The sequence below is a fragment of the Pristis pectinata genome, chromosome 3, assembly GCF_009764475.1.
Source record: "Pristis pectinata isolate sPriPec2 chromosome 3, sPriPec2.1.pri, whole genome shotgun sequence".
Lineage (NCBI taxonomy): Eukaryota > Metazoa > Chordata > Chondrichthyes > Rhinopristiformes > Pristidae > Pristis > Pristis pectinata.
In genome coordinates this window covers 84,568,395-84,584,638 of record NC_067407.1, presented here as the reverse complement: position 1 = coordinate 84,584,638, position 16,244 = coordinate 84,568,395, and the positions used below count along the sequence as shown (strand labels likewise).

General features: G+C 36.8%; 1 protein-coding gene across 6 annotated transcripts in view; it reads right to left on the bottom strand.

Annotated features, from left to right (window-relative positions):
• Positions 1-6,992: 6,992 nt before the first annotated feature.
• Positions 6,993-16,244, bottom strand: part of LOC127568235 (GDNF-inducible zinc finger protein 1-like) — a 32,886-nt gene continuing 23,634 nt past the window's right edge. For 5 of the 6 annotated variants that reach the window (XM_052011757.1, XM_052011753.1, XM_052011754.1 and 2 more), the window contains 5 exons: positions 14,863-15,840; positions 14,258-14,352; positions 12,423-12,590; positions 11,653-11,810; positions 7,010-8,598 (listed from right to left, as the gene is read on the bottom strand). In XM_052011757.1, the coding sequence (XP_051867717.1) occupies positions 8,419-8,598; positions 11,653-11,810; positions 12,423-12,590; positions 14,258-14,352; positions 14,863-15,840 (1,579 nt within the window). In that variant the 3' untranslated portion in view covers positions 7,010-8,418. Of the gene's footprint in view, positions 8,599-11,652; positions 11,811-12,422; positions 12,591-14,257; positions 14,353-14,862; positions 15,841-16,244 lie in introns of all 6 variants that reach the window. The other variant, XM_052011752.1, reaches the window with a different exon arrangement.

Sequence of the window (16,244 nt, the reverse complement as noted above, 5' to 3'; positions counted from 1 at the left end):
GTAAAATTATTATATAATTATGAATGCAGTTTTATTTAATCAGTTTTACTGTCAACGGTTGTGTTCCTGCAGTGCACATGAACTTAATTTCTAGGGGTTAATCGGCAGGCGAGGTACATTTATCCTCAGCAACTTGCAAGGCAGCGCACAAGGTGTTCGATGCACAGCTGAGCTATAGTCCCCCTGTTATGGTTGGGATCCATGGGGAACTTAAGGAATTGCTGACTTGTGTATTACTGCAAAACACAATTTGTTTCGTGTACTGCTTTGGATAAATAGTGGTATTTCTAGTCGAAGATTTTCCAGGAACATAAACATTCAATGCAGAATATTATAAACAAATCTGGGCTAATGAGGTCAGGTACCCCAAAAAGTAACTCTATTTCCATCTCCTGAATGTTTTCAAACTGCCTCTCAGCGCACATTTTGTGTGTGTCAAATCTCTTAAGATAACCAGGAATGAAAAGAGATGGGTCCTGCACGTGATGCTGTTTTCTTGCCTTGAGGTATGATTTCTTTACAATAATTGTTTATTTTCCCCATCTACTCTTTAGACAAAATTATCATTAAAATGGAGGAAAGAGTTCTGCTAGTTAGATAAAGTGCTTACAAATGTGCTGCAGTATGTGCAATAGAGTTTTTTCATTTTCACATGGCAGACTGTGTGATTTGAAACAGTACCTAACTGGAGAATGTTAGTTTTTCAACATTAAAATGAAGGTGCAAAATCACATTCCTGGTTAGTGAAGATTCATTAGGTCAATAAGGTGCAGTATCTGAATCTATATACAGTATTACACCAATTAAGATAATAAACCTTTGTTACTGTCTTATTAAATTTTGTTCAATGGAAATTAGTATGGAAATGCACATTTAAAAGAATTAGAAGAGCCAGAGCACAAATGTAGTGAACTTCACATTTGGCCCTTAAGCTACTATGGTGGGATATGAAGCAGATCCCCTTTCACTTGAGGATCACTCCCCTTGAATGAAGAATGGGTTAGTGTTTTTTTTATTTAATTGTTCTTTAAGTTATATCATTTAAATGTATTTTATTTAATTATTTAAATCCTTCTAAATTGTTTTTTAGTGTCTCTGATCATCAGAGATTTTAAAAAAAATTCAAAGGACTTTGACAGAAATGAGCAAGGCCCGAGGGTATTTGGATCAAAGTGCTGGAATAGAGCGAACAGTGATCTGGATCAAGAATGGTCTCGATCATTATTTATTTATGCATGCATTGTATTAGTGAGTATTAGGCATGGGGTGGGAAGGCTGTGGTAGTTTGTTGGAAGCAGGAAAAATATAAGAGTGCAGATAAGTGTCATGTGGAAAAAAGGAGCTGCTAAAATTGAAACAGCCAATGCTAGAAATCTGGATTAAACAGAGACAATGCTAGAAACACTCAGCGGTACAAGCAGCATCTGTGGAAAGAAAAACAGTTAACGTTTTAGGCCAAAGACCCTTCAACAGTTCATCCCTTCACAGATGCTGCTTGATCAACCACTGAAAGTGGTGTGTTGGATGAAACTGCTGCTCTGGGATGTCAGCTCTGAATGATAAGATATCTTTTTTAGTCACATGTACATCAAAACACACAGTGAAATGCATCTTTTTGCACAGAGTGTTCTGGGGGCAGCCCGTAAGTGTTGCCACGTTTCTGATGCCAACATAGCATGTCCACAACTTCCTAACCCATACGTCTTTGGAATGTGGGAGGAAACCAGAGCATCCAGAGGAAACCCACGCAGACACAGGGAGAATGTACAAACTCCTTACAGAGTGTGGCCGGAATTGAACCCAGATCGCTGGCGCTGTAAAGCATTACGCTAACCGCTACACTACCGTGCCTGCCTGAACAGTGCTTTACAAACCAAAGCACAATTCCTACACATTATTCCTGCTCAAACGGGAAGTAAGGCTGAACCTTAGTAGGCTCTATTCCTGCACGACTGAGCCACCCTGTTACTAAGTAAAGAATAATGTATTAGCAAGTTATAGGCACAAAAATATTTGCAACTATTCTGAAATTATGAATACCCCCATTTAATGCTATTAAATATATTTTTCATGCTGGTTAGATAAATCCAAATGATGAATGTGCATAACAGCTGATACCTAAACTAATGCATAACAATTTCTTTTAAATAGCCAATAAAATATTATGCCAAAGGCTGTTACACAACTTGAGAACCACATTATGTCTGCAGTAATTGAACTTTTTTGCGGTTACTGTTGCAGACCATGGTGTCAAATTAACATAGAAATTTAATGAATAATAATATTTGCTTTCAAAGCACTGAGCTGTATTTACCTATGTTATTCTGGCAGTGTAAAGCCTCTTCTGCTTCCTTTACAAATAAGTATCTCGGAGGAAAATTAAAAATGCCGGGATAAACTCACTGACCATTTTGTTTTGTCATTAAACTCTGTGTCATCCTTTAGTGCACAAAAGGCAAACGTCAACTACAGAACACATCATTCTGTTACACCAATTTAAGTAAACAAAATGATCTTCTGCATGGAAACTGCCATGGACATATTGTGCAAATTGCTGGCAGGGTATTATAAATGAGTGGACAATGGAACTATAGTTTTAAAAGTATAGACATTTGTTTCCAACATCTACAAATAGAAACTTTAGAGGAATAGAAAGATTTTATAGATGTGGAATAGAGAGGGAATTTCCATCATGTAACCACCAGGTGGCTGTCTTCAAACTTTTGCCACAAATAGAATGTTGCCGAACTAGACAGTGATCAACTCTTTCATCATGATTGAAGGGCAGAAGAAAGTGTTGTTACTGCTTGAAAATGCATATGAAAGGAAAACATGGCAACATACAGGACCTGAAAGTGCACACATCTCTTCTGTTACAATATTCTGAATATTTTTAGATACAGTTTAAAAAATAGAGTGAAATGACACAACTGCTGTGGAGTACTGGACGGGTATCCTATTTGGTGTAGACAATGCTATTGAAATGCTTAATATTGTGAGCAGGTTTCTAGTGTGTCCCAACTTTCCATCGCCTTCTGCTTGCAGAAGTGTTTCCTGACACAGTTTCAAAAGGCCTAGCTTTAATCCCTAATCAACAGAAATAGCTGTTTGCTGCTTACTCTACTGGTTCCCCTTACCATCTTAAACTCTCACTCCTTAATGTGGAATTTGTCATTTCTATCTTTGTTCTCTCAGGTGCCGATCTATTTATTGAGATGACAGGTCTTGATCATCAGTCTCGTTAAATCTGGGATAAAGCTCATGGTCTACCAGATGGCATTGTACCTTGCCCTTCCTTATGCCCGAGACCAGGACTACCTGTAGCAGGCACCACAAAGCATTGGAGAGGTACCATAAACACTGTGTCTGCTAATTCCTCTGAATTGACTGGCAGGTTAAGCAAACCAATGTCAGTGTCCTTTACTAGGCCCACAAACCCAACAAAGGCCCTAATTATACTCAAGTCAATAGTGAGGCCACTGACTCCAGATTCCCTAAACCGACAATCTATTCCAAGCTCCATCATGGTTAGAGATTACCAAATGGAGGGGAAATGATACAATGTTCTCAAAGCTTCCTTGAAAAAGCATAACATTCACTGACTCATAGGAATCCACGGCCTATGACTGCTCAAGACGGACAAGCATTAAGAATGGCATTGAGAACCTCAAGTTCCTTCATCAGAACAAATAGAAGCCAAGCGCAAATAGCAGAACAAGTGCACCACCTCCTAAATTACCCACTGACCTGACCTGTCAAGAATCACTTGCCCCACTTGTGGCAGACGCAATCAGTTCCATAACGGCATCATCAGCCACCTTCGAACCCACAGATCTGGAGTGGAAGCAAGTCATCGTCGATCCCAACAGACTGCTTAAGAGATGAGAGGCATTAAAATGGCAGATATAAATATGACTTAGTTACAACTACAAAAGAATATTAATGTTTCATTTGCAGAATCAGAATAATTAATAAAAGAACCATTCCATTCACTACATTTTAAAAGCTTTAGTTTATTTTCTGTTCCTTTAGAAACAAAGTCAAGATTAAATCTTTTCCAGGTCAAACTGCATTAGGTGTCAGAGAATGGAACTGATTGGGAGAGAGAAGAAAGAGATGACTGGAAAAGAAGAGATGGGCAAGTTCAGAGGAAATGAAACCAAGGATTGGAGAGAAGACATGATAAAAAAGAGACGAGACACAGGGATGGAGAGGAATATTTCAAAAATCAAATAGGAATTATCATTGATGGGTTGACCCACACATCACGGTCAATTTCACCTAATGATTGAAGTTACACCTACTTGAAAATTTAAAATGCTGCATAAAATACAGGCTCTAGAATATGTGTGGATGGGAACAGGAGGAATGGAAGTGCTCAGCATTGGTAAAGCCCTGGTATACGTTTATATTGTGTCATACAGCACAGAAACAGGCCCTTCAATCCAACCCTCCATGCTGACCAGATGCCCATTGAAGCTAGTCCCACTTCCACGCATTTAACCCATATCCCTCTGAACCTTTCCTATCCATGTACCTGTCCAAATGTCTTTGAAATGTAATTGTATTTAGAAATGTGCATGGGGACTTGGAAGTCTAAAAATACCAAGGGCAGAAAATTGCACAGAAAAAAAACTTTATTGAAGGTGAAGGGTGAAGATCCAGCTGCTGAAAAATTTAAATTTAAAGGAAGCAAGAAGGCCAAGAGGGCTTTTGAATCAGAGGTTTTAACCAGAGCAGTGGTGTTGAGAAGATCACTGAATGTGGCAGGTGAGTTTGATCACTGTTGCTTTCTTTCCGGGGAATCAGTGTATTGCTTCCTAAAAAATAAAGTTAGCATGGAAATCCTAAAATTGTTCCAGCTGCAAAAGGCAGGACAGCCTGCTCACGTTGGGGAGAAATGCTCAGGCTGGTTAATTTAAAAAAAGCACTACTTTGAACATATTGACTTTCAGCCCAATGACGTGGAACATAGATCAGCGGGCAGCTCCAGTTCTGCACTTAACATTCGAAGATAGACGCTACCATGACCACTCACAATTTGTGCCATTAGGTCACCAAGGATGGAAAACTGCAACTATGGTGCAGTGAGAATACATCAACACAGCATACTGTGAATACAGTTATAGGAATTTATCACAGTGAACAGTTGACACAAAAGTTGTATGGACAATAGGCAGCAAGTACAAAATGGAACAGCAGGAAAATGCAAGATAAATATTAGTACTGACAAAAACCGTTCAATCATTAATTATCTGTCTTAAATTACTACTTGGTGCCCATAATGTGCAACAAGTTCCACACCCACAAATGAACATGAAACGAGATCAGATTTTCAAGTGAATTAATTTAACTGAATACACAAATAATGTAGATTATTTATGCTGCGATAAAAGTCAGTTTCTTGCATTCTAGTAATTCTGTAATATTTATTTCACTGTTAGTTCCAGAATGATTATGGAAACACCAGTGACTGCAAGATAATGGAGATAGAAGGAGCATTGATTGGGTGCTCCACAATCTGAAGCAGCTGTGTTCTAATAGGAATCTTGCTGGGGAAAATTTACCCCAATGTTCAAAACAGAGAAGAAACTTTCACACAATATTCATGTATTAAGAATTAATACATGAATATACACAATATTCCAGATTATTCTAAGCTATGTTCACATATAAAATCTATGAATAAGGTATTATTTTGGTATCAGACTATATCCAGAATGTTAAAATAAAATTCATTAAACTCCATGCCTGTTATCCATAGGAATCCAGAATGTAAACCATCTACTTTCCAAATAATTATGAGTCAAATGTTGATGGAAGGACTGCTTCATTACTTTACCAAAATCATTCATACTACTACATGGATGGTATCCAAATCATAAAATGTGGTAACAGGGAACTCCCACAGAACATTGATAAATGTTCTGTGTCTAGAACTTTATTCCTCATAGATAATTAATTTAAAAAAAATACAAGCCAACATCCAATCTAAAAGACATCAACACCCACTTCACTGTCTATAATTAGTTATTTCTAAATCTTCTATGTGACAAATTTCAGATCCCCTCTAAACAGTTTCTTAGGTTCGATGACATGAAAATTTTTCAAAACATATCCAGTGTTCATTATGATCAACGATCTACTTATACTGCCAAATATCTAGGCAAGTGAAAATGTTCTAGGACTGTAACAGCAGTTAAATAATAAAATGTCACACTGCTTCTTAGTGAACTAAATACTAACTTTTATTGAATCATCCTTTCTGAATCTAACTTATGTCCTCCATCTTTTTATGTCCAAGTCTGCCTCACTCAGGAGCTCTTCTCAATTATTTCAGTGATCCTGTATATGTTCTTTAGATAGACAAAGTCAGTGGGGGTGGGGGGGGGGGTGCATTTGCTTTGTGATCTATTTAGGAATTGGCCAATATAACGCTGGACACCAGAAGTAGAAGTAGGTCATTTAGCCCCTTATATCTGCTCCGTCATTCAACAAGATCATTGCTGATCTTTTACCAGATCTCCATTTTCCTGCACCAACCTCGTACACTTCAAAATCCAGAAGTCCAGTTGACCTGCCAATAAAATGTGGAGGAATTATGTGAGAAAATTGAGCATTAAGGCCCATTGCTGTGTTAATTCCCTGACTGCTATTTTTCTTTCCCTTTGCAGGCATGATAGGCTGCTGGCCAATTCATCACTGGCCATTGCATCGAGGTGAATTGAGGTGAGACAAGTTATCAAATCTCCCAGCCAATAACCATTTATGTTTCTGATACTATTAAGAGACAGAAAGTAGTGTTTCCCATGTCCGTTATGGAAAACTTCTTGATGCTCAGTTTTGAGGCAGGACTTGGTAGGTTAGACCTTTCCTTCTCGATCCTTGTTGGATTTTGGGACATATTGGTGTCTTACACCTAACTACATTGTACACTATTGTTTCTAAAGCACTGAAACATGAATTAAAAACAAAATCATTACAGTTTGTTTCACATAAAAGACTTTAATGCTTCTTGATTTCATACTGCTAAATGCAATAGATCAATGATATGTTTTGCAATTATTGCACTAATTTTTTAATGACACATCTCTATCAATTCAACTTCAAAAACTTTAAATATACCTTGACTAGTATATTTAGCAGACTAGGATTAATACCTTTCTTTAAACTTCAGTGGATGTCTCGTAATAGTAAAAAAAAATCTTGTACCACAGATGTTTATTCAATATAACCATACAAGTAAATGGTGCACAATTCACAGAAGCTCAGTTATGTGGCATTATATAGTTGTAACATTTAACAAATGATATTACAATGTGACCACATGATATTATTGGCAGATAAAACATCTTAGTCCCACTAAATGCTGAGGAAATATGCTACTAACATATACTCTCATTACAGCTGGTCACATGAGGATCAGCTGTGTTGTGTTCCAACTAGTATAATGTCATTGTGTGTGCTCAGTGTAGGAAAAAAAATTGTATTTTCAGGCATCTGTCTCAATGTTAAGGACAGTAATCAATAGCAGAAGCTACCAAGACATCTTGTGAAATGAAAGAATATTTTGATTAAATAACACTGTTGCTGATTTGCTTACAAACCTTGCTTTCATGATATTGCACTGATTGTAAAGAGCACAAACAAAGGAAGTCAATACCAAAATGTCCAAAAGCACTTATATCATTAACCAAATTCTTTTAAACTTTAAGTATTGAACTATTAATCTTTTGAGGAGTTAAATGTTATATTAATTTAAATATTCTAACATAGTTTAAAATAAGCAGATGCAAATGGTAGCTCCCTAGAAATCAGGTTACCCCAATTATACCCTGTTAGCATTACTAAACAAATTAAGGTACATGTCAGGTGAGGTTAATTCCAAATGCAGATACATTTTAGAAATGTACAACTGAATTGATTAATGGAAATTTAAGCTGCAGTATGCTCCTGCTTACACCAATTTAGCAAACTTAAGAAAGTTCAGCTACAGCATGCTGGTGAGCTGTGTACATATATGGAAAATTTTGATGAATGCACTTAATTCTTATAAATACTGGATGATAATACCCTGATCTCCAAAAGCAAGATAGAAAAAAAAATTAAAGGTTATAATAGTAGTATTAAATTGGTTATTGATTTTAGCTTACTTGTACCAAATATAATTAGATATGTCAGGTTTGGACAAACTACAGAAATTGTGCCTGATGACAATAATGGATCTAAAACTTAAAATGTGGCTTATTATTGTAAATTTAACTAACTGAATGGTATATCAGAGCTGTATATAGTTAAAGTATTACTAGCTTTTAAAGAAACAGTTAATTAGAAATAAAAATATACCCTATTTTTCATCATAAATTTAAAGACAGTACATATATTGTGCGCTGTTTTCATGCCTTTATGTAACATCAGTCAGTGACCTGGTGGCATGCCCTCCACTGGCTGTTCATTTCGTTTGCTCATCCAGCTAACAGGTACAGGGTCATCTGAGAGGCACACGTCTGCTAATGTTTCAATTTTTGACCAATTATGATCTTTCTTTGAGGTAAGATCAATCAAGTAGGACCGCCAGTGGGCATTTCGGTCATGGACCTAAAAGCAAAACAAAATACAAATAAAAAGTTAACAGATGTAATTCAAGATTGGCATTAAAAAGGTTGTTGTTATTATATCTTTTTTTTGAGGAGGTACTCAGCAGGAATCAAACAACATGCAATGGAAGCAATATAAACAGTTTAAGCCTTCCATCGAAATAAAGTACATTACATGGTCTCTCTTGGTGGCCAAATAATTTTTGTCTGGTGTCAGAATAAGCTAGAAAGACAATATGGTGGATAGGCATGTAATTAGTTAAGATGTCTTAACGATAAACTGTCCAATGTTAAAGTAACAGTCATTCAAGGACAACCTTAGGAAAAGAGATAAACAACAAAAATACGTTCTGGAGTCATCATTGCAGTAAGAACAATACATTTGGACAGAAATGGAGACACAGAGTCATAAAGCACAGAAAAAAGGCCTTATGCCCACCATGTCAATCATCAAGTATCCAACTACATTAATCCCATTTACTAGCACTAGACCTGTTGCCTTTGATGCCTTGGCTCATTAAGACATATAGTATATCCTCCTTTTTCAATGTTAACATGCTCTAGAATATCCCTGTCCCCTCCCTGAAATCTGCAACTACAACATCTTACTTCTTAGTGAATACAAATGAAAAGTATTCATTTAAGACCTCGCCAACATCCTCTGGCTCCAAGCACATATTGCCCCTTTGGTCCCTAATGGGCTGTACTCTTTCCCTGGTCACCCTCTTGCTTTTAATATACTTACAAAATGCCTTGGGACCTACAACCAACAACAAAAAAATCTGAATAAATGTTAATCTTTCACACAGTTCCTTAATACAAAATAGCTTAAGAATTTTGTCACCAGGCATTTAAGAAACTTTAACATGAATCATGCCTTTAAGAGAAAGAAGCTAAATAGAGCAAAACCAGAGAAGGATTCCAGAGAGTGCAAAACATTCCTCCTTAGAAACCTTTTTAATGCATTTCCTCCTAGATACAGGAGTGCACAGCAAGTAGATCGTAATAACCCTATTTAATCCATGAAACTCTGATTTTCAGATGGAACGAAGTGGGAGAAGGGTAGAGTTGCGAGACAGTGGCTGGTGGGTGATAAGAAGAGACAGATAAGGAGAGAGGGGAAGAAAAAGGCAGATGGAGCCAGGTTGAAAGGGTGGGGGGGGAGTGTGGATGCAGAGATAGAGGCTGGAAGAGACTGCAGATGCTGGAATCAGATAAGAAGGTGATGTGGAACCAGATAAGGGAGGGAAGTTGGGTCTTGTTCCAGCTACCGCTCCACCCCCCCACCACCAGCACCCCATTTTGTTCTGCTCCCCTACTTGATTCTATCTGGCTATCACACACACACTTAACCTATTGTGTCTCCTATCCCTTCTCCCATATGTTTCCATTCATGCCTCCCTTATCTGCCAGCCTGCCTCACCCCTCTCTCTCTCCTCCTTATACTGGCCATTTCTACTCTGCGCTCTCAGTCCTGAATCAGGGTCTCAACCTGAAAGTGACAAAATAAAATGGCCAGTCTCTTTCTCACACACACTAATTATTATCGCATCAATCTTTGGAACCAGAAGGGGGATAAAGATCCTCAGTATATAGATCTGTTCCTAGAAAATCTTAACGTAAGAGTGCTTTGATGAGAAAGTTCTATAGGAAGCTCAAAGCTGTTAACAAGACCAAGAAAAAGCACTGGATAATATTTGAAGATACCTCTGAGCACGTTACAGCATGATTTTCTGTTACTAGCCTAGTGGCCTTTTAAATAGTGTTTGAATAGAGAATGCAGCAGGTTACAAATTAGCTTTCTCTTTGACTGGCAAATGACTACAGTTTTATAAACCAAAAGGCTTAAATTTATGTTGGTAATGCTGGAATGCAGTTGTATGATGACTGCATCGTTGTGTGTGTACCTGGTGCTAGGAAACCATCTGGCCTGCAGGGGTGGAGTCTTATAATAGTCACAAATCAATCTGGAAATGGTCAGTAATGTAATTTACTTACTTTTAATTAAAAAGCTAGTGATGAGTGATCCAATTTTACTCAAATATTTCTTAGTAAAATGTTGTAAATCTTAGAGAGGATCTTCTTTAGTGTGACGTGATTCTGTCAATTTCCCAGTAAGTGTAGTACACCGTAATAAATAAGACTGGAGAACTCCAGCTTATGTGTAATTTTATTTTTGGAGGAGATGCATGTTGGAATCAAACATTTTTTGGGCTATATGTTGGAACAAAGTTTTCCTTTGACTCATTGAAAATTACTTGGGAAAAGGTTTACAATATGCATGTTATGTTTAGCAAAGCCAGTGAAAGAGATAAAGAATATAAATACAGTTAAACCTTTGGCATGTTTTTAAAATGATTTTTTCTAAAAGTGTACAGATTAGAAGATTAAATTTGTATTTCCAAATATTCTAGTACTGCTTATAGAATTATTCTGCCTGAAATACTCAGTTACAATTAATCAATTAAGGTGGCTAATGTACAGAAATATGGTTTCCAGCGCTCAGAGACCTGCTGAGGGGTTCCTGCAGCAAGTTTATGTGAAATCTCAAACTCATGCTCCTAGTCCATTTGCTATTCCCTGCATTGCTGATGATAGATATCAGTAATAGTATTCTAACAGTTGCTTTTATTTTTCTATATAGCTGACCTAGAGCTTATTGAAAAAAAGAGTTAAATACCAACTCCTAAAACAAATCCTAAATCAACATCCACCATGTTGTCAAGTGGAACTTCATAAACTAGCTGCAGCAATGAGCATTCTCAAAAACTAAATTGATAATATTTGATCAATAAAATAATGGCACTAACATCCAACTTTTTAATAAATATGCCGGAGAGACTTCTCCGTTCCCCATGGAGTAAAAAGATAAACCTATCATTAGAAATAATGATTTTGAGTGCATTGCTTATGATCAACAATTCTTTACTAGGAATGCATTGTTGTTTGTAGGGTTGAGTAGCTTTAAGAGCCAATCACTTTCAATATTTTATCACCAAAATATATTCTTAATTAAGCAGAAAGCATGTATTAACTAAAAATATGAAGCACTTACAGACACATGTCTTCTTAGTGTGGACATATCTGTGAAAGTCCGCTCACAAGCCTTGCATTTGTAAGGCTTCTCTCCTGTGTGAATTCGTTGGTGACGCCGAAGTGCTCCCTGTTGGGTAAAAGCTTTTCCACATTGTTCACAAAAATATGGACGCGTTTCTGTGAAACATAATAAAATTCAAGGAAAACCATCACAAATAGTAGAGATAATAAATTATTGCAACTTTCACCCTGAATAATTAAACCCAAAAGTGCAGTGACAGATCTCCAGTTGACTGGCAGTCTCAGTTGTGCTTTGTGGCCAGTTTAGTCATTCAGCATGGCCTATCACAGCAGCTCACTCCTAAGTGGCCAGCAATACAACCAAGGAATTCCACTCTAACAACAATTCATATGCATATGACATTCCAGGCTTCACAAACATTGCATTGAATGCAAGCAGCAAGAATGTTTTGCTAAATCTTTGTAAATTATTGGTTCGTCTATGCCCAATTCTGAGCAAGGTAGTTTAGGAAGGACAAGAAGAGCTTACAGAAGGTGAAGAGAAGAATTACTAGAATAGTGACAGGGATATGGAAATAGTTACATAGGGAAAATAGAGAAGTTGGGAGGGTTTTCATTTGAACAGGGAAGTTCAAGTAAAAATTTATCTACCTCACAATGAGCCTTACTTTAACCTGCATAGAAACTCAAAAGGAATAACAGAAACTTTGTGTGAGCAGATAATTACATGGAGAGACATTGATCCCCTTTAACAGAATTGCTACGGACCTGCATGTATATTGCTGTGTTGGGCCAAGGAGGCTCTCAGACCAAAGGTTTTCCCACATGCATCACATTTGTAAGGTTTTGCACCCATATGACATCGCTTGTGACATTTCAAGTACTCATTGGTGGCAAAATGCTTCCCGCAAACATCACAGCCATAAAGGCGCTCCCCTGCAAAATAAATCAAACATTATTGTCCATCACTTCTCAAACCACACTTTTTAAATTATAAGAATCTAATAAACTATGAATTTGCTAATTCAGAATTCCACTTACAACAAATACATTAATAAAACAATTGTTTTCCTTCTACCTTTCTCTGTCAACGTTCTACCAACTCTTTTGAAGTTGGTTCTTTGCTGAATAAATTAACAAAGCAATGATTGATTCTCACCTTCCCCCCCCCCCCCCCCCCCACCAAAATAGATAAATGATCTTTGTACATTCAAGAGTCTAAGGAGTGAAGGTTGCTGGGTCTATCCTTTATTCAATTTCCATGCATGCAAACTTCCACCAGTAACCATCACCAGACAGCAATTATGAGTAGGAATCCTGTCAGTTTTCCTCTCTGCTGGAGGTGCAGAGATCAGAAAACTCAGCTTACTTGAGGAATTAAACCGGTTTTTTTCCTACCTGATGAATCAAGCTGGTATCTTCCTACATGTAAAACTAATTGCTTAATTAGACATTCTACTCAAGCAGTACCATTTGAGCAGAATCAAACAAGAAACTTAATATTTGCTTTAGAATTTTTTCTGAGAAGCAAAACACAGTTTATCCTAAATATAATACTTTTTAAATGCATTCATTAAAAATATTGGTTGGTAGTGTAGAAGACCAAGGGATGCATTCTCTATTGATTCCGATCCGATTCCTTAGTGATTCTGGAATTCGGGTGAGGAATCTGTAACTGGCAATCCTATGACTCTTTCCTTTCAAGATAAAAAGGTCACTATTACAAAAGCAGTTTGGGACAGGTATTGCATCCAGGAAAAATCTCTCTTCTTGGTTTTACAAGTGTGCTTTTTAAAGAAAATCCTATTATTTTGGATTGATTTCACTTAAAAAATGGTATCCTGAGAAGGACATGAAAAGTGCTATATAATTGCAATCTGTCATAATCATTGTATACCTACTAATGTATGATGATGCATTAAAGGCAAAAACCTAAAAGCTGTACAGGTTAGGATACCCGCCCTTTGTAATGGTTGACAATTGTGGAACATACCCTAGCAATAGATAACTGCTTCACATGGTCACTTCATAAATCCTAACTTTATTCATTGTTTCAAATGATTCTTTTATAGAACACTTGCTTAGTATTAATTTTTATGAGAGTAATGGACCAGATAATGCTGGACCAGCATTAGCACCAGCTGTTCACCTCTCATGGGCTATCGGTAGCTGCAACGGCCATCTGAGGCTGTGTGACTTCCAATCTCCTGTCTGCCTCACTGCTGCAGCTGTTTTTCAGAGTGGAGTGGACTGTGAGCAACAATGAGGCTGTGGCCATCGGAAACTATCCTGCTCACAGATTACCCCAATGGCCTCCTGTCAGAAAAGCTATTCCACATCTCTGAACGTCGGGAATATTTAGAAACAGTTGACAAACATTTAAGTAAGTAAAAAAAAAATTAAAAGTAAGTGTATTTAATACACATTCAATATATGTAAATTGAAAGCATTTAATTCAAACAAAGTGGGGCGGGGTGGAATTATAATGCAGGTCAGCAATCCCATTCAAATGAAAGAGACAGCACTAGATAACCACCTAATACGTCAAAAATATTAGGAAATTCTGCAAAAAAATCCAGAATATACTCATGACTGTTGCATACCTGTATGTGTTCTCTTATGGCCATTTAATTTAGCCTTATCAGTGAAACAGGCTCCGCAATCCTCACAAATATAGGGTTTCTCTCCAGTGTGTGACCTGCAATTGGTATGAAATTATTAAGTTTTAGAATTTTTGTCAATGCACAATAATAATTTCAAAAAATTCCAGAAATAATTATATATACCACATGATATGGAATTTTATACAGATAGGTAAAATTAAAATGCATTTGTATGCAGATATTACTGTAAATCCTAGAACTCTCTAAGATGTGTATAATGCCAGCCAATGACTATGAAGCGTTTACCTTCTTTCACAAATTACTGAATAGCAAAAACAATCAAATAGGTAATATGGTTGAGCAAGAAGTTATCTAATTCTAACTTCTAAAGGCATACATGAGGAGACAGCTCCCTTTCCATTTACCAAGCAATTTAAACATTACATCAGAAACAGATTTGTCAACCTATGACACAGAATTTTAAATAATTAGATAAAAGTAAAACCATACAAGGGGAGACACAGTAAGGGTGAAGCCTAGTTGACCTTACTATCAGAAGGGAAAAAAATCAGTGGATAAACATAAACCAAGTGTAAAGATGTGACCTTGTGTGAATTTTGAGCTGTGATGGTTGGGCAAATCGAGAATGGCATATGGAGCACTCATAAGGCTTCTCTCCTGTGTGTGTCCGCATGTGGAATACCAGTGCTGTTCGTGAACTCAGAATCTTCCCACAAACAGAGCATAACGGACGTTTTATACGCCCTTCATGCTTCCGAGCATAGTGAGTCCGCACATCTCTTTTCCTCTTAAAAGTCGCATTGCATAGAGTGCAAGCAAAGTGTCTTTCATCACTGTGAACACAAGCACAGTGCTCTTTCCAACTGTTGTAGGTTGCAAAAGCCTTGCCACAAATCTCACAGTGATACACTTTTCCTGGTAGTGATTGATGAACATCTTTGCAGTGAATCACATATTCTTTCCTGGATTCAAATTCATCATCACATTTATCACATTTAATAATGTGATTTGATTTTTGTGATCTTCCTCTTTTACTGCCTTTCTTTGTTTCAAAGTCCTCGTCAGAATCATTTGGTTCAGGATCATGTTCATTTGAGTAGTCTACATCTTTATCATTATCATCCTCATACTCTGTGCTATTTTCTTCATTGCCCTCTACTCCACACTCTCCTTCGGCATCATTTTCTTCATCATCATTTTCAAAGTCTTCGGTTTCATCATCTCCACTATCTTCATTCTTAACCTGACATCTTTTGTTATTTAGTAGACTAATTTGTGTATTTGTGCACTTTGTATCTTTGCCTTTCTCTTCTTCAGTTTCATTTATATCATTACACTCTGTAATTTCTCTATTAGATGTACTCTGTTGCTCTTCATCACATGTTTCTCTTTTATTGCTAATGTTCATGACCAAGTCATTATCTTCTGATCTATCCCATTTGTCTCTGTTACTACTGACATCCATGACAATACCAGCAATTTCATCTGGCTTATCTGCCTGTGGCACTACTTTCCAGTACATAAATGGTGGTTTCTTCTCTTGACCAGATTCGTGTATCTTTCTGTTAAAAAAAATACACTTAATTTAATTTTATTGTCTTTCATATTCAAAAAGTATAAATGCTTTCCTTCTGATCAAAGAAAAGCTACTTATGTCAATCCTGGAACAAAAACCATGTCTCAATCTTTGATGTGGATAATCTAATTTAGCAAACATCTGCAAATTAACACCTCTTGGACATTGTTTATGAGTAGTTTGATTTCCCATCACTAATACATTTAAATAAATGATACAGAAATAATTTTCATTCATAAATTTGCTGAAATTATACACAGCCATCCATCAGCAAGGTGCCTTTCTTTTGCTTCTGATTATAAAATCTGATCCATTGTTTCTGTGGAGCACAATACACAATTATTTGCAGATCCTTTGAAATTCATATTCAATACATTAAGAGCAAAACAA